Here is a 19,350-nt window from a genome sequence, read left to right on the forward strand (position 1 = left end):
GATGTATGCAGTGGAAAATACAGTAGGAAGATATATATACACACAGAGAACATGAAAAAATGGGTGTTGCCATGCCAACTGTAATAAGACCAATTAATTAACGTGGGCTACTACCAGCAGGAGAAAAAAAAAACCTTTTGTAGTGATAATCAGGATGGCCCATTTCAAACAGTTGACAAGAAGGTGCAAGTAACAGTAGGGGGAAAAATTAGCATGGGGAAATAGTTTTTACTTTGTGTAATGACCCATCCACACCCAGTCTTTATTCAAGCCTAATTTAAAGGTGTCCAGTTTGCAAATTAATTCTAATTCTGCAGTTTCTCATTGGAGTCTGTTTTTGAAGTTTTTTTTGTTGGAGAATTGCGACTTTTAGATCTATAATTGAGTGACCAGGGAGGTTGAAGTGTTCTCTGACTGGTTTTTGAATGTTATAATCCTTGATGTCTGATGTGTGTCCATTTAGTCTTTTGCGTATTGTCCGGTTTGGCCAATGTACATGGCAGAGGGGCACTGTTGGCACATATTGCCATATATCACATTGGTAGATGCGCAGGTGAATGAGCTTCTTATGGTGTGGCTGATGTGATTAGGTCTTATGATGGTGTCCCTTGAATAGACAGGTGGACAGAGTTGGCAACAGGCTTTGTTGCAAGGATAGGTTCCTGGGTTAGTATTTTTGTTGTGTAGTTGCTGGTGAGTATTTGCTTCAGGTTGGGGGGCTATAAGCGAGGACTGGCCTGTCTCCCAAGATCTGAGAGAGTGAGGGATCGTCCTTCAGGATAGGTTGTAGATCTCTGATGATGTGCTGGAGAGGTTTAAGTTGGGGGCTGAAGGTGACAGCTAGTGGCATTCTGTTACTTTCTCTGTTGGGCCTGTCCTGGAGTAGGTGACTTCTGGGTATTCTTCTGGCTCTGTCAATCTGTTTCTTCACTTCAGCAGGTGGGTATAGTAGTTTTAAGATTTGTATTTAAATGATGATTTTGTTTTGTGGACCAAAATCTTTTCTAGGTGTGATTCATGTAGAATTTATATCTCAAGTTTTGTTTTGAGTTTCAGACAAAAACTTCAGCCCAAATCACTGACTTTCATACAATTTCAGGTTACAGCCCTGCAAAACCCACTGAATTTATATGGTTTTGATGCCAAAACAATAAAACCTTTGCTTCATCCCAAAACTCTGCCACAGTTCCCCCAAAAGAAGAATCTAAGCAAGTTTTTCAGGAAATCTGGCCAGAATCTGAGTGTGCATGAATGATGCCAGACATCATAGTTATCCCTGAGGGACTATGTCTAAATTAAACTTTTTTTAATTCTTGATACAATTTCTACAGAAGTTAAAATACTGGGGTACAAGTAACCTGTCTAAACACAAAAACACTTCAGTCAAAGTGAAGTCAGGCCATTAGTATTCTGTTCCTCTCTCTTACCTCTGCAAAAAGCCGTGCAACTTTAGGCGAGATTGTTTCTGCCAGAGAAGGTTTCTCAGAAAGTACCACAAACTCCCCAGCTTTGACTCTGAAATCAAGGTCCTCTAACGAAGAATGTACTTCAAGTAACTCCTGAGCAGTTTGCTGAAAGTCAAAAAGATGTTTTGGATTCCCAATTATAATTAGAAAATTTGAAATGGCTGATTTTATCTTAAATCCACATTCTTGGTTCTTTCAGTAAACAATCTGTCACTGAAGGGAGAATTATAATTGCATTACCTATGAAAATTCTTAACACATAATACAAGATTATCTTAAAGGCATTAGGTTCTCAACTTGACCTGTCTTGACAATGGTATCATACGACAGATCTTGCCTTATGGAATGCAGAGGACATACAGGTTACCCTATTTCTTTCTACAGCCCATCTTGTCCACAGTGGGAAACAGGTGTGCCCCTTTAAATGGGAGCCATTGCTGAAACACCTTATTTTTCATCTAGCCTAACAATGTACCACCAGGAAATTAATTTTAAAAAATCACTCTACACAAATCTGAAAATTCTTCTGGATGAAATTTAACTCTAAATGTAAAGAAATGTTTCTACATTCATTTCATAGTTACTAACTGCTACAGAACAATCAATGTAGCTTTTAAACTAGCCTTGTAAAATCATCATGAAAATTTCCTAGGCAGGCACAAAATGTACTATGTTACAATAATAGTTTAATGTTACATGCTTATGAAAACATATTACTGGCCCCAGGCAAAAGGCTGCTCTTTAAGAGAGCAATGCTGCAAGGTGCACTGTTCCCTCTAAGCTGTGCGCGCACACCCAGATCCAAAACACTGTGCACACAAAAATTTGCACAGAAGAAATTTTTTGCGCACACGGCCTGTCAAAAATTAGAGGGAACATTAGCAAGGTGTTGAGCACTCTGACACCAATCTAGTAAGGCTCTCAAACATGTACATAGCTTTAATTTTTATGCATCTTCAATAGTACTACTCACATGCTTAAATATTTTGAAGTACCTGTGTTAAAAATGTCATAGGATAGTTATTTCCCTGAGCAGCTACTTCTTTAATCAAACACTTTGAGCCATTTTTCAACAGCATCTCTTCTACGGAATTACCACTTACAAGCCTGTGGAACAAAACACCCAGTAAATACAGCAATGTACCATTAAAAGCATGTTCTTCTGAAACTAAGCATTTAACAGCTAACTTTCTTTATATTATAGCAGTGTCTAGCAGCACAAATTTAGTTCAGGGCCTGTTACACATTTTCATTAGAGACCTTGATTTTAAAAACTTCAAAGTTCTTTTACAAGTTCAAAAATCACTTTCAAAACAGATATTTTCAAAATACAGAACAAAGTTTGGCATAAAAAAGCAACTTTACGTAAGAATAACTTCAAAGCATAAAGATGCTTGCAATGCATATCCCTAGTATGAAAAGTCCACAATCTATACATCCTGTTGATTTGCCAGGGGAGATGACTGCTCTCTATAAATACATCAGAGGGATAAACACAAGAAAGAAAGAGGGAGTTATTTAAGATAAAGGCCAATGTTGGCACAAGAACAAATGGATATAAACTGGCTATCCAGAAGTTTAGGCTTGAAATTAGATGAAGGTTTCTAACCATCAGAAGAGTGAAGTTTTGGAACAGCCTCTGTAACGTGAAGTCTTTAAATCAAGATTTGAGAACTTCACTAACTCAGCCAGAGGTCACGGGCCTATTACAGGAGTGGGTGAGTGACGTTTGTAATGTGAAGGTTGTCAGACTAGATGATCACGATGATCTCTTTTGGTGGTAAGTCTATGAAATTATGAGACTAGAGCCTCATGATCACCAACATCTCTTGGTCAATGGTTTCCAAAGCTACCAATAGACTTCGATCAGCAAGGACATTTATTGTCCATCACCATCAAGAGATTGTCAGGCATATTGACCATAACAGTCAGAACAGAATACTGAGAAATACAGATGATTTAGAATATGAGAACAGAAAAATGGAAGAGGAAGACAGAAATATAATGATGGAAAAGAACAAGGTTTTAAATTTCCCTTTAGTCTTAAGGGGGGGAAAAAAAGTCTTCAGATGGAGAATATCCCAACATCATAATGCAGATGTCTTATAGTGGAACTGATTTTAGTTGAAGCAGAGTTCAGCCAACATTGAGCACTTTTGAAAACCCCACCCCAAAGCCACTGCTAGGAGCACTTTGGTCAGTCTAAGTATCTTTCCCCTTTTCAGTTTTACAATAGCTACACTGGCTTCTAAATACTAGTGTCACCTGTATATGTGGATGTCTTTGTTTCTCCCAATTATATCACACCATTCCTGAGCTTTTGCATGCATCAGTGGATCTAAATCAGTGTCACAGAACACAACAATGTTTGCCTGTACATGACTGCCACCCATGGAAGGACTGTGGGAGGAAAGAATGGCACAGAAGATTCGCTTATCTCTGTTGAATCTTTTTATCAGCTCCTAAATGGGAAAAAGTTATAGTTACAACTCCAAACTGTTGTACATGAAATCTTTGAACTACGTTTTACTTCATCTTAAGAACAAGAAGATCTTAAACTGCTAACTTTATTATTTATTTTTGTGATCTAGGTCAAAAGGTGCTCAGTCTTTTTGTTAATATTTTATAAATTGACACAAATAAATAATCCTAAATTAATTTACATACTATTCTGAAATGTTTTAGAGTCAGGCTTTAGTTGATCAATCTAAATGCTACAGTTCTATGCAGTCATTCCATTTATCCTCCATAGAACACATCACAAATATCTTCTTTTGTTGTTAAATTATGCATACTTTCTTCTTGATTTCTCTTTTTACTTGTCCCATACTGTGCAGATTGCTATGCTGCTTTAAGGAAAAATATTTTTCTTGATGTTTTACACTGTATCTGGCTCAAAGCACAGTGATATATACGAGATGAAAAATGAGAAAGAAGAACTAACTATGTTACTGAGATTAATGTTTGCTCAAATTGTAGGCCCCAAAGGAAATGCAGAGTCCTACTGGGGAGGGATATGAGCATATTTTTAATCTATCCTCAGGCAATGCCAGGGCACTATACAGGCAAAAAAGCCCCTGGAGTAAGGCTGAGGAAAAGCCAACAAACTTAAAAACACTCACCGTGCATTTACAGACAGTATAATCTCAAGCATTAAGTCAAGAATATTATTAACACATAAGAGCTACTGTTCATCTGGGATAAAATGATTTAAGGCTCTCTACAAGAAATAATCATGAAGCAGGACGAGTCAGGATATGCTGTCTTGGCAACTTCTTCTCTTCATTGACATCTAGCAATTTAATTGATCTGTTTTTACAAAATGTGCTTTCTGTGCTACCACCACTTAGTTGTTCTAGCCAAATACATAATACATAATATGGCCCTGCCAAATAGGAAGACTTAATTTTTAAAGGTTTCAGAGTAGCAGCCGTGTTAGTCTGTATCTGCAAAAACAAAAGGAGTACCTGTGGCACCTTAGAGACTAACAAATTTATTTGAGCATAAGCTTTCGTAAGCTACAGCTCACTTCATCTGATATATACAGTGGAAAATATAGTGGGGAGATTTTATATACACAGAGAACATGAAACAATGGGTGTTACCATACAGACTATAACAAGAGTGATCAGGAAAGGTGAGCTATTACCAGCGGGAGAGGCGGGGGGGCGATGGATTTAGGCTTGAATAAAGACTGGGAGTGGATGTGTCATTACACAAAGTAAAACTATTTCCCCTTGTTTATTCCCCCCCCTACTATTCTTGTCAACTGCTGGAAATGACCCACCTTGATTATCACTAAATAAGGTCCCCTCACCCCCGCTCTCCCGCTGGTAATAGCTCACCTTTCCTGATCACTCATGTTACAGTCTGTATGGTAATACCCATTGTTTCATGTTCTCTGTGTATATAAAATCTCCCCACTATACTTTCCACTGTATATATCAGATGACGTGAGCTGTAGCTCACGAAAGCTTATGCTCAAATAAATTTGTTAGTCTCTAAGGTGCCACAAGTCCTCCTTTAATTTTTAAAAACATTAGAGTGCTGTTGTATAAATCTCCACTTGGGCTTTCTTCCTCCAGTTATACGAATTAGTAATAAACAGATGTTAAGAGGCCTCTCTCACCTGATATTGCTCACAGCTGACATTTTCATCAATTCTTATGTAGGTGAGAAAATGGACATTTAAGAACAGCTCCAGTATATCTAACATTAGAATCATCTGTGTTAGAATCAGCACACGGTGTCCTTTAGATTTCAACTTCTGAAGCAAGCCAGCAAGAGCTTCCAATTTGCCTGTTTTTGAAAAAGAATAATAAAAGGTTTGCATGCAGCATTCAAGTGCCAGAGAAAGGAGGTTTGTAGAATATTGCCACCCATTCTCCTTTACCTGAATCGAACTGCACCAGTCGGCGATCAGGGAACTGTAGTAAGCGTGGAGTTGTAATCTGTTGCAGCTGATATAAATAGGGAGCTGCCTGCTCTTTAAGATTGTGCTTGAAAATTTTCATTCCATGCCTATATGAAGGGGGAGGATTTCCAACACGCAAATATGCGGGAGCAGCAACTGCTGCCGGCAGCACACAGAGAGCGCTGTAAAATGAAGCAAAATTTTAATATAGCCTGAGCTGCTAAAAATCCACAGTCTATATGGAACACTGAGCTAAATATTCAAAACTAGTATTAAAATATTAAATGTCTACCAACATAATACCTCTTCTAAGAATCATCCTTATATTTAATAACTATTAAACCTCATGTGTGCTTTTCTGACTATTACATCATTTTTTATATTCTTGTTCCCAGGGTGTCTTATATACAGTAGGAACTGATCATCCTGCAACCCATCCTCTTAAGTGTAGGTCAAATCTGTGATTTTATCTGCTGCACTGAGAAAGTGAGAGAATGAGATTATGGGTTGGAGAGTAGAAAAAGGCACTTGAAAGTAAATGGATGGATAAAAGCTTTATGTCATGCCAAGGAGAACCAAGGACTCCTTGGTGTACCTACCTCTACAGACGAACATAGAGTAAGAGAAATCCTAACTAACCAGATATCCACTATTCCTCTGCTCCTTTTATTTCCTCTTTAGTTTATCATTTACTTATCTATATTTGTTGCTCAGTATGGACCCTAGATTCAACTTTTTTTAAAAAAGAGTCAGAAATGTCTGTATGGGTTTTTTTTGTTGTTGATTTAAAAAAGAAACAATGTAAAATGTTCAATATTTGTAGATAACCTGGGATTACCATGCAATTTACAACCACAGTACCTTCCTTCCTGCCAGGATGCAAAATGTAGACACAGCATGGGAGAACAATTGAATATGAGGGAAACAAGAAACAGTGCAGGAAACTTGATGTAACAGATTTACTTTCTTTAGCAAAAAGAATAGTTGTCATGATTCTGCAGTTGTAATGTAAATATTTTACAGAAGGGAAAGCTTTGTGGTAAAGTTTGTGTAAGCCAAATGTAAATAAGTCTATTAATAGGACAGCTGAGAAGAATGCCTTCAGAAAATCCCATATCTTACTACCAGATAAAATATAGATCTGTCAGTTTTATATTAAAACTACAATTACCTATTAATATAATCCTTCAGGGATTCCTGTCGCTGATTGGATGTCAGGATCAGGGCTTGCAGTGGATCATTTTGGCCTCCTGAGCCACTTGAAGAAAGGCAACAGTTCATAAAACCAGCCCACATCCATTTGTTGTCCCTGGTAGAACTCTGCTGAGGAATCTTTTTTTCACCAATCAAAGAGCAAATTCCCAACATGTCTCTGCCATACATTGGGACTCTGGAACAACGTCGCTCATTTCCAGAAAATATTCTGTCCAGGCGCTCTTTTAGGTGCCTGTTCCTTTCGTCAAATGCTGTCTTTTATAATAAAATTGTTATTAATATACTTTGACTAGATATAGCTTATGTAAACAAAAGAACACACAAACATAGGTTGTGCAAGAGAAACTTTACCTTAAGTGTGAATTCCAATAATGACAGTGTGGGAAGATTAGGTAACAAACAAAATGCAGTAAAGAATTATACAAGTATGATGAAAATGTAGATATTGGGATAGGACATTTTAAAGCAATCAACAAAATTAGCTTTCCCATGTCATGCCTGCTGCTAGAAACTTTTCCTCTACCTTACGCAATGTGTGAATTACAGCAGGAGGTATATTCTGCATGCTTTGTTAACATACTGTTCTACCTGGTGCGCACACACACACACACACACCTTCCCTCCCCACCATATCTAGTATTATACCTGTGTTGGACACTCCAGGGTAGATACAGATTTTGATTCAGTTTCTGGATCATCCACGGCCAAATTGGTAACTGCATTTTTTCCAGAAAACAAACAGACAAAAAGAAAGTATTTATTTCAAAGCCAATATTAGATATAGATATACAATTTAATTTGATGCATACAAATGATATTCTGATATAGGAATCTACTGCTCTCTAAAAACTCCACACAGATCAGCAAAAAGAAAAAGACTGACATGTATATACCACCTTTCATTCAAAGACCCCAGAAGGCTTGACAATTTCACAAAGAACATAACAGATCTCTGATAATATAGAGGGAGTAACTGGTGGCTTTAATAAAACAAAAGAAATAACACTCTTGGGCATAATCTGAAGGAAAAATTATATTTCAATTTTAAATAGACTGAAAAAAGAAATGTTATTTATCTCATATTACATGGCAGAGTTATATTTCCTTGCCTATTAGAAGTCTGATTAGCAACAGAAGACCAATCTCTCATAGATAATATATTAATTAGGTGTGGTCAAAATATATCCAACTACACTAAATGCTCGCATGGATCATTCACTGTAATCCCCTTAGGTCAATTTTTGAAGACAAAACTTAAAAGTCTTTTTGAAACAAACTGACATTTTGAATAGTTCAAAAATTTTAATGCTTGCTCCTAAAAGATTTTTTTAAAATATATTATTTTTCCAAAATGCATACTAACAGTCAAAATTCCAGCTGCTCAGCTGGGCATCTCAGCAAAATTACAGCAAGGCTCAGACTTCATAAGTCACACCATTAAAGAAACATATGTTTCATATACCATGAACCTGTTCTGCTCTGATGAAGGGTTTGCTATTTAAAAGTAACAAGGATCCCATTCTCTGCCTGTTTCAGAAAGCATATCTGTCAGCTCTTAATATTTTCCAGTTCTTACAAATGGAGCTGAGGGGCAGAGTTCAAGAACAGTATGATGTACATGCATCCCATCTTTAATTACAATGGTTCTGGTTATTTTTAAATAAATATATTTTTCAGATGAAACAAAACATTTTGCTTGTCAACAGTGTCCATTTAGATTGATCAACTCGACAGTTCCACAGTATTCAATTACATTATATTGCAGACTCAAACAACTGATGATCAATTATACTGTACAAAAATATATTCTAGTATGAACAGACGTATTATGTACCTAACAGAAAGGCACGGTGCCATCTTCTGAAAGAACCCCTTATCTGAATTTACATCAACTGTTACACTTCAACAACATCCAGAATATGTAACTACTGTCAGGTTTTTATAGACGGATTTTCCTTTCCTTTGTCTTCAGTCTCCAGAACCAGAAAATTAGATCCAAGGTGCATGGTAGGTACTTTTAGGTACTCAAATAGATGACAAAGTCTGTAGACCCATACCACACTCCCCAAAGATGTCAGATGTTATCAGTCATGAAATAAATTTCTTTCTTTGTTTCTGAATAGAAGCGTCAGAACTCATTCTTAATATTAATACTTCAATCATATTCCAAACTGAATAAATAGTATTTTGCTGAAATGACAGATCATCATATGCTATCTGGCGAAAGAGTTACTTACTTTGCTGCAGAAAGAAAAGGAGTACTTGTGGCACCTTAGAGACTAACATATTTATTTGAGCATAAGCTTTCGTGAGCTAAAGGCTCAAATAAATTTGTTAGTCTCTAAGGTGCCACAAGTACTTTTCTTTTCGCGGATACAGACTAACAGGGCTGCTACTCTGAAACCTGTCATTATACTTTGCTGCGTTACTATTGTAGACGCTGGCAAATCTGCTCGATGCTTTAAATGCTTTGGGAAGCCAGCATCTTGAACAGTCCCAGCCCCAGCACAATAGAGGAGCAACAAGGCAACTGGTCACTGAGATTGCAAATACCGCAAGCCTGGCACCGAAACAATGTGAAGAACACTTCCTGCAACTGTAAATGCACAATTTAATGAGTAAATTCTGGGAATGGCAAATCTATTCTACACCTATTTTGAACGGAATGTATTTGCCACTTCATGTAATAAAAAAATGAAACCATACAATTAAAGCAGTATAATGACACCTAGCCATTTTTCCTATAAATGTTTTTTATGCTCTCACAAATCTTCTGTGCATAAGTTTCCCCTCTCTCCATGGTCCTGATAAATAATTACATAAGAGCAAATGCAATGAAAATTTGTCCACAAGAGAGCAATCACTCTAAATACCAGACAAGTATCAGACACGTTAATGGATTCCTGCCATTTCTTTATCTGGCCTAAAAAAGGTGAGCTATTTCTTCCAACAGCATAAACCTCCCAAAGCCAACTTTCCCCACAGCTCACACATTTTACTGCCTCAATATACCTACTTCTAGCATCTTGGAAGTAATGGCCCTCCAGAAACTCCCCTTCTACACAGTAATATGCATATCTGCTACCGGGCCAGAATAATTTTAGGTTTAAGGTTTTTTTGGGTTTTTTTAAAGACAAGTTATAGATTTCAGTTCCCCATTCCCACCAAAAAGAGCCCTAGAAGACAGCAGATGCATTATCAGTCTTCCCCTCCCTGAAAGCTTTCCCTTTCTTTAACTTATCATTGAGGTTAGGTGTTCCAATTCACTTCCCACTCTGGGGTATAGATTTAAATCTTTTCCTGAAGTCTTTTTAGGAGTGTGGAGAACCTGAACTCAAATTCCAAAGAAAAGCCCTCATTCCCATATTGTATATGTTTATTTCCAGGACTCATCAGCTCTCTAAAACTTTGACTATGTAGAGTAAATTAGTTCTAACAAGTCAGTCACTGACTATCAAATGCTTCCTCCTTTCCACATTACTCTTATTAACACTTGCACTTCCATAGTGCCTTTCATCTAAGGATTTCTAATCATGTTACAAATGTTATTTATGCCTTACAACTCCCCTTAGTATCTCCGTGGGGCATAAACCTCAGTATCAATGCAAAAATGGTTATTAATATAACTATAACATTTACTATAATTTTAAAAACTTGCTTTACTGAATTGTAGGAGATACAATTTCGTTCATACATATAGATTCAGAGATTACAAAGCCAGAAAGGACAATTGTGATCATCTAGTCTGACCTCCAAAGGACTTCCCTGAATTAATTCCTGTTTGAACTTGAGTATATCTTTTAAAAAAATATCCAATCTTGATCTAAAAATTGCCAGTGATAGAGAATCCACCATAACCTTTGATAAATTATTCTAATAGTTAATTACCCTCACTGTTAAAAATTTGCACCTTATTTCCAGGTTCAATTTGTTAAGCTTCAGCTTTTAAGACTTTGGATCTTGTTATACCTGTCTGCTAGATTGAAGACATAAAAGTTTTGTTCCCAATGTAGGTATCTATAGACTGTAGTCAAGTCACCAGTAATCCTCTTTTTGTTAAACAAAACAGATTAAGCTCTTTGAGTCTATCGCTGTAAGGCATGTTTTCCAATCCTTTAAAGTATTTCAGCAGAGGTTGCCCATGTAACGTGAAGCATAACTCACGTTTATGTTTTTGGCTGCTTATTTTATTAAATGAAATGTCCAGACAAGCTGAAGAATTCCTAAGAAATCTTTGCTTTCTCCCAGTAAGTACAAATATGAAAAGCTTCAAGGAAAATACCACCTCTTTGGCCATAAATCTGTACTAATCACCTCTAGGTCTGATGGCACAAGTTCTGGAATGCAGCTTTATAACTTTATTTTGCTTAAATATTATATATTGTTTTATTGTATATTATGTTAAACAAATACATCTAAATGTTACTTATTGTGATTTTTACCTTGTGTAGTGTGACTGGTAGGAGTCTATAATTGTAAATTGTGGGTGAAGCTACTGTAGATTCTAACAACCAACAGGAGTGTCTTTTTAAGAAGCAGGACACCCTCCCTTATTAAAGAATCTAAAGCTATTCTTTGTCTAGGAGCTCAAAGAGTAGTGATGTGTAGTTCCTAGCTTATCAAGGCCACAAAACCTAAGGCAAGAGCCTCTTATCACCCCTCTCTTCTTTCCAAAGAGAAAAAACTTCAGTTTTAAACCCACACAAAGAATTATTGAAATATTTTAATTGAAACTGGTTTCTTTTATACACATTCATTTTACTTTAAGGAAAGCACAAAGACAAAAGTAATCACCTTAAAGTTGAAAATTTACAATCCTACAGCATGTGCATTAGTAGATTGGGTGTTCACAAGCTGAAGATGCTACCGAGACCATCCCCTGAAGGGACTGAACCAATAAAAAAAAAGTGACAGCAGCTGATATTTGGATCCTGCCAACACTCTGGAAGAGGTGTATATTTAGTGAAACTACAGAAAGAGAAAGGCATAAATCTCCCTGAAATGAGATACCAGCTGTCAGCACTCTCATCTCAGCGCTGCCTGTTCACGTCATTCAAGCAGGTTGACAAAGCAGCACGCAGTATCAAGCAGCAACTTTCCAGTTCAGTGTTGCTTCTGCAACACAATAAAATTACCAAGCCATCAGCACTGCTGGTAAAATGATGTTTGCAAAAGCATTGCCAAGGGATTGGACTTAAATTGTTCTTGTAATAATTTTAATGTGTATTGAAATGCTATTGTAATGTAAGGTACTAACAACTTCTCTTGTTAAACACCAGATTATTTAGACTGTGTACTCCTGGAGAGGAGGCTTACAATAACGATGGTAGACAGAGAGAAATAGTGGGATTTAATTTGAATTTAAGATTCTCAGTATTCATTAGTCACCTACCCCGAGACCACCCCTTAAAGTAAATTGTTGGGCTTAAGGAACTTTGCTATTTCAATTGAACTGAACTGAACTATGTCCTATGAAACTGAAGAAAGTACTCAGTTAAGATCACTTGCCTCTGCCCGTTTATAAACTGTTTAGGTTATCCATGATAAAACAAGTGAGTACCAGAGGTGGGAGTAGAACCTAGGAATCCCAACTTTCAGTCCACTGCTCCCAATGCCTCCCAATTATAATTTTGCAACTGAGCTCAAGCAGCTTTGCAAAAAAAAAAAAAAGACCTGACAACTTTGACACAATCCCAGCACAAGTGTTACAGGCCTCCTCTCCTTTCTGACATGATGATTTACAATAGTGAAAAATAAAATATTATTTTTACCCATCGATCATCGAGGTGAGTGGGCCAGTAGAATGTTGCAAGTTAAAGAGAATACAAACCTGTCCATTATTGCGATTAAAATAACCATTTATAAAAGTTATAATATAATACTTTTTATGTAATAAAGTATTGGGGTCCTGTTGTGCCAGGCAGGCACTGTGCAAACATATATGCAGGCATATTCTCTTCTGCAAAAAAGATGATAATCCAAGATGATTTTCAATAAACAGCCAGATGTTTTGCTCCAATGGGTTTAGCAAAAGCAACTGCTTGAAGCTAAACAGTACAGTACCTTGAAGTTGCCGAAGACGTCCTCCAGTAAGCTGGCAGAGTTGACCATAAGAAAAAGTAAATGTTTTCCCTTTAAACTGCAGTGTCACAGGCATGTTTGGCTGAATAGTTTTGCCTTGTGCTCCAGCTGTGGAGGCCAGCTGGCTTAGTTTTACTATCTTGTCACCTGGTAAAAACAGAAGGAAAAAGGTGCACAGCATTTAAATTGAGATGTTTCTCAGTCAAAGCCTCAAAACTTGGGGACTGACCCAACACACGCATTGCGTGTCACATTTCCAGATAGGAAAGCAGATCAGCCAAACTCCACATTTGGGTCATGAGCTGCACTTTCGCCATGAGCTACTGTAGAGGATTCCCTATTCCAATCATAGCTTCTTCAGTACAATTCAGTGTTTTCTTTACCTCCCCAGAAGACACAAATAAACAGACTAGCTCTACCTCTAATATTCTTCTCAGGTTATGAAGCCACAATTTGTAACTGATTGAAAGAGACAGTCAGGAACAACAGGGCAACAGCTGTGTGGACACATTCCACATTTGCACTGTAAGTAGCATTTGCAATAATGTGCACATACATTTTAAACTTTTCACACATTGTTCAGGGCTTTAAAAAATATGGCCTGATATAGTTTAGGCAGTAAGTGTATTTACGAAATTGACTGAATTATCTAATAGGTCTTTTCCATCTCCAACTTCTATTTCAATTCAAGATTTGTTTTCTTGCTGACTAAGTAAGCTTTTAGATGGAATCTGATGATTATTATTTTATAGGGTCTTCTACTCTACCTCCAGTCCTACTCAGTACTGAATATGGATACTTTCCAAACAGATTTCTATTTATGTAACTACACAGACCTATATCATACATAGGCTAACCATCAACATGCAGATAATTTAATAAAGGTGTAACAAGCAGGACTTTAGTTCCTGTTCTCAGTCACCTTAAACGGGTCAAGGTTTCAGAAGGCTGTGTCACATGATTCAAGTTAGTGTTCTGCGACTCTAGTGGTCACTAGTACAGGGAGTAAGACCAAGAAAGGCTAGCATGTCTAAGTCTAGTTAGCCTATGCAGAGAGACAGTAAAGGTTGATACATGTCTGACACTAAGGATGGCAGGTGAAATATGTGGAATTGATTTCATCAAGATGAAAATCCATGGAATCCCTAGAGATCCCCAAACATTAAAATTTCCAAGGTTTGCATAGCAATGTTAATCTCCTTATAGAAGAAAAAAATGAATTATCTGTTTTGACTTTGAGAGAGAATTCGGGTTAGAGAACCTGAGCAAGTTACATTTAAGAAAGGGATACAAAAAAATCATTGGATATGGATAGTTCTCAAACGACAAGGAATATTTACTTTGTGCTGAAAAAGCTCTGGAGAGAAAAGAAAGTAACAACAATGCGTTGGCATACAGATCAAACCTTTCCTATTATGATTTGCTGAAAACGTGGCAAGAGGTAATCTTCCTTGTTTTTTCCCATGATGTGTTGCCATAACCATTACTGTATTCCCTGTATGCCATGATGAAGGATTTAGGAAATCTATAATCCTACCTTCAGGTTTCTGTCCATATTCCACTGGTTGAAATAACCTAGATATTAAAAAGAAAAAAAAAACACATACAGAAAAGGTATACTAGGAATTAATAAGAATGCTATTAACCCATTCATCCAAATACAAAACTCAAGTTAAAGGCCCAATTATTCTTTATAGTGGCTTAGAGGTTAAAGGAGCCCCACAGAGTCAGATTCCTTCCTAGAGTGTCCTTTCTCCCAGAGTTTACCAGCATGCAGAGGAAGCACATTCTCTGCTACACCACTTCAGAAGGTGCAGCATATCCCCAGGTACCTAGTCAGCTCTATGGGCTGGTATGGACGGACAACAGGGTCATGGGCCTGCATCCTTACCATCTCTTTTGGAGTGTTTCACTTCTCCTGCCCCCAACTCCCGCAGAGGTGTTAGCAAGGACCAATTTCTGTGCTCTACAAAGCACAAGGCCTCAGTTGCGGCTGGTTGCAGCACAGGGGCATGTGAGACAGGGACCCCTGTAATCTCACATGCTTTGAGCACCTACAGAGCAGAACAGTCTCCAGAATAATCTGTAATTAAGCTTAGTGTGTATTTCTCCACTGAGAGTAAGACTGCCTGTCACCAGAATTATGTGAAACTTTCCTTTCTGTATATTAATTTAGCTGCCCTTTCAATTGTTAAGGTTCCTCCAATGACACAGATGTCTAATACAATCCACATAGGATACTCTTACAGTCATCCACAAGCCAGAGCTCACCTGAGCCCAAAAGTCTACACAGGGATTTTTCAGCCCCGCAACCCAAGCCCTGCGAGCTCATCAGCTGACCCAGGCCAGGTGCAGCCATGCTGCAGGTCTTTTATCCTTGTGTAGACATAACTTTATAGGTTACAAACAAAGTTATTAAGTGGCAAAAGACAGCCCCCTTTCCTTCAGGGGACAAACATATAGTCTCAAGCAGCTGTCAGTTTGGGAGCAAGAGACAGGGAGTCAAACTGAGACAGTTCTGAACCTCCCCCTTTCCCCACTACTGTTCCCTTTTTGACTGGCATTTCCAAAACAGTGTGTACCTGCTTGGTTTGAGCTTCATTGGGTTGGGTCTGGGTGAAAGATGAGGGGAGCTGTAGATCTCTTCAATAAGCTTTCTAGTCACCTTTTGTTTGGGCAGTACTTGTGCCTCATAGTCAGTCATTTTGTTTTCCACCCCAATCAGATCAAAGAGACATGTGTCTGAATCCTAGTTTTAGTTTAAAATAAAAAATGTGGAGAAAAATTCTAACAATTCCTAACCAGAAAATTAAGAAATAACAGGTTCTTTGTATTTTTTAGCGATTAAGTGTGATATGAAACAGTAGGAAGACAAAGCAAGGAAAAGAAGAAAGATCAAACATCAAATGGTTTTACATAAAGCAGTTACTTTAAAAGATTCTGGCAGAATAAGACAAAAGAGTGATTGGCTCAGGTCACCAAAAGTCAGAGGAACAACACTACGATCCACAAAGCCTGAGTTAGGCACCTAAGGCACCTAAACAATTAACAAGGAGAAATAGGCACCTTAGACTGTGATCCACAAAGCCAGCAGGCTGGGCGGCGGGGCCACTTAAACTAGCCAATTGGAGATGCCAACCGAAGGGGTGTATGGTAAGCCCCATCCCTCTCTGGACTTAGGCTCCTACCTTGAGGCTGCAGGGAGGTGCCTATCTCTGTGAGCAACCCACGAACTGGAGCAACATAGGCATTTGGCTGACTGGGCCCAAAACAAAACAGCCGGGGCTGGGGGGTAGGGAATGACACACCTCCCTTATAATCCTTAGGCAAGTGGATAGGGTGCTCACCCAGGATGTGGGAAATCCCCAGTTCAAGTCTCCCCTTCTCCTGAGCAGGAGAAGAGATTTGAACAGGGATCTGCCACCTCTCAGGTGAGTGCCCTAACCACTATGCTACATAATCATTCTAATTCTATCTTGGGCCCAATGAATATTTAATTATTCATCTATTTAATTAAAGTGAAATAACTTCAATAAGAGAGACTGAAGGAGCCCCACATGAAAACATTCCATAGTATAGTGATTAGGGCACTCAGGGCACATGCACGCACTCTCACTCGCGAACACACACTTAATATCTCCAGCTAGATTTGAAAAACAATTTTAAGTGTTAAACCAAGCACACAAGGATTATTTTTAACATTTAACTTTTCCACTAACCTTCCAAAGATCCCGTTCTAGTACCTTTAGTACTAGAGAAGCAGTTGTATCTTCCAGTGTCTCTGATACATAGGAGGAGCCAGAAAGCCTCGGTTTTATCAGATCAGGATGATTACAGATCCTTTGGAGCTGCATCAGAATATGAAGGACACTAACAAAGTTTCCATTTTTAAGAGTTTCTTGGATTCTATTCATTAAATGAAAATAAATTTAAATCAAAATTAGATTTAGAAAAGTTAGTTTCCAGTAGCCTAGCCTTTCTAGCTCTCTGAACCATTCCACAGATAATAGACGTGGTAGCATTTTCATTAATTGCTGATTCTAGAGTTATCGTAAGATCATAAACTTCTGAAAAGTTTTATGGAAAATCTTTTCCACAATTCCTCTCAAGTCTATGCAAAGCTAGCAGAACTTTAACTGCTTAGGTCCTGATCCTGCAAACACTTAAGCATTAACATAACTTTACTTTCTTGAGTAGTCCTATTGCCTTAAATGGAACTATTAACATGACAGAACTTATGAATGTAAGTGTTTGCAAGATCAGGCCTTAGATTTTAATACCTGACCTAATACCTCAATTTCTTGAGAGTCAGAACTTGAAAAGTTCACTGCAGAAAAGAACAGCAATTCAGACAAATAGTCAAATAATATTTATGCTAGTTATTCACATGTCTTTCAGCTAGTAAAATCACTTGAGAACTTAATCTAGATATGAGGTGTAGTATGTATGCACATATTTGTATGCGCATGTTATGCTTATGGGAAACTTTGCATATCATCCCACTGTCTGTAATTATATGTAACTCATCTGTTTTACTTGTCAATTTAATTTACTCTTTCCTGCTCATGAACAATCTGTTAAATATATTTTTAATAAACATTTGTGATTTTGAACATAAAAGACAGAAGAAGTAAATTAATGTTAAACTAAATGATTACTGCATTTAGTAAGCAGACAACATTCTGTAATTATGACATGTCCTTTAGTCAAGAGATTTAAGTTCGATGGTTCACTTCAAAAGAATCTCCCTTGCCACCAATCTCCGTTCCTATTTGCAGTAAGAAAACTTGAATATTCTCTCACTCTAATAAAGGCAACATTATGACTCACTATTTGTTTGCTTTACCTTGGTTGTAATATCACATCTTCATACATAGCCTTCTGCCGATTAGAAAGATGACATTTCAGCACATATTCATATTTCTTTGGTAATTGTTTTTCAACATGTCTTTTGGATCTTCGCAAAATAAATGGTTGAATTATCTAAAAGAATAAAGGTAAGTAATAATTAAGTGATTATTTACCTGTGGCAACTCACAATAGGATTAAAAGAGTATCTTAAAGGTGGACATACTCTGTGCAATCTCGTAGCCACTTTATGGCAATAATCTTGCGTCCCCTGATTGGCTGCTTTAACCAGGAAATCCAGGTAAGGTACGGAAATTCCTGGAATTAGAAAATGCAGCATGGTCCACAACTCCCTCAAGGCACTGGGCAAAGGAGTGTCTATCAGGAGCAAACGATGCTGGCTGTGAACAATAAGAAAAAGACAACTCTAGGATTACAAATGAATTTAATAATTTAAAAAGAGTAATTTCCACATCAAACAAATTAAAAGAAAAAATAAGTTTTAAACAACAGTTATTTTGTGAACAAAATAATGGATAGAGACATGCAAGAGGAAATAGTTTATTAATGTTCCAGACCTCTGGAGCTGGAAGAGTGCCTCCCAGTGCTTCTCAGTCAGATTTTTGATTTTCTGCACGTCATCTACAACTAAGTACTTCCATCGCATTTTCCTCAAGGTTTGGTGGCCTTTAAACAGTTGCTTGTATGAGGTGATACATACATTAAAACTATTGGGTTTCATCAACTCCTGCAACATACAAATCAAAGATTTAACCTTTATTCTATTTTTTATTGGAATGAAAAATAAAGATTGGTGAGTGGGTCTCCTTTTGGGATTCAAATATATTATTTCACAATCCTTTTACATGCAAAGTTTTACGTTCAAAAGAGTGTATTGTAAATCAGCTGACACAGCCTTATTTAATTTTGGACTGCGGCTAAGCTATTGGGAACACAATAATATAAAATATAATCAATATGACTAGATAAATACTGATTAATAAATAACAGTGATTATTTTTAAACGTGTCAGTGCCTGGGCATAATTTTCTGCCTAACCTTGAGAATCATATATAATCTCGGACATAATTAATGGAGGTTGTTTTTCTCTGTTCAATAAAATTTGCTTCTGTAAGCCATGCTAAAACAAGTTAAAAACAACTAGCTTTCTAGCAAGCCAAAAACACCTGATAGTAAAAAGAAGTCCCCCATTTAAATTATGTTTTAAAATCATTTGCTGAAATTGCAAGGCTTTGATTATACAGAAGCAAGCATTTAGTTTAAATAAGAACCAAAGTATTACAATATTTTTAAGAGATTAAAAAT

At 37.3% G+C, this 19,350-nt stretch overlaps 1 protein-coding gene and 1 non-coding gene across 2 annotated transcripts in view; both read right to left on the reverse strand.

Annotated features, from left to right (window-relative positions):
- LOC141999567 (E1A-binding protein p400-like) overlaps positions 1 to 19,350 on the reverse strand; it is a 48,994-nt gene that overhangs the window by 18,228 nt on the left and 11,416 nt on the right. Inside the window, exons 10-23 of the mRNA XM_074973132.1 lie at positions 18,603 to 18,772; positions 18,251 to 18,425; positions 18,023 to 18,159; positions 16,896 to 17,082; positions 15,759 to 15,925; positions 14,714 to 14,751; positions 13,159 to 13,323; positions 7,741 to 7,811; positions 7,052 to 7,350; positions 5,860 to 6,062; positions 5,596 to 5,765; positions 3,732 to 3,928; positions 2,462 to 2,573; positions 1,428 to 1,571 (exon numbers count right to left, since the gene is read on the reverse strand). Coding sequence (XP_074829233.1) covers positions 1,428 to 1,571; positions 2,462 to 2,573; positions 3,732 to 3,928; positions 5,596 to 5,765; positions 5,860 to 6,062; positions 7,052 to 7,350; positions 7,741 to 7,811; positions 13,159 to 13,323; positions 14,714 to 14,751; positions 15,759 to 15,925; positions 16,896 to 17,082; positions 18,023 to 18,159; positions 18,251 to 18,425; positions 18,603 to 18,772 — 2,235 coding nt within the window. The remainder of the gene's footprint in view (positions 1 to 1,427; positions 1,572 to 2,461; positions 2,574 to 3,731; positions 3,929 to 5,595; positions 5,766 to 5,859; positions 6,063 to 7,051; positions 7,351 to 7,740; positions 7,812 to 13,158; positions 13,324 to 14,713; positions 14,752 to 15,758; positions 15,926 to 16,895; positions 17,083 to 18,022; positions 18,160 to 18,250; positions 18,426 to 18,602; positions 18,773 to 19,350) is intronic.
- Positions 4,426 to 4,563, reverse strand: LOC141999662 (small nucleolar RNA SNORA49). The gene has a single exon (XR_012642052.1). It is a non-coding gene; the product is annotated as a small nucleolar RNA SNORA49 (small nucleolar RNA).

This window comes from Natator depressus, chromosome 15 (assembly GCF_965152275.1).
Source record: "Natator depressus isolate rNatDep1 chromosome 15, rNatDep2.hap1, whole genome shotgun sequence".
Taxonomy (NCBI): Eukaryota; Metazoa; Chordata; order Testudines; family Cheloniidae; genus Natator; species Natator depressus.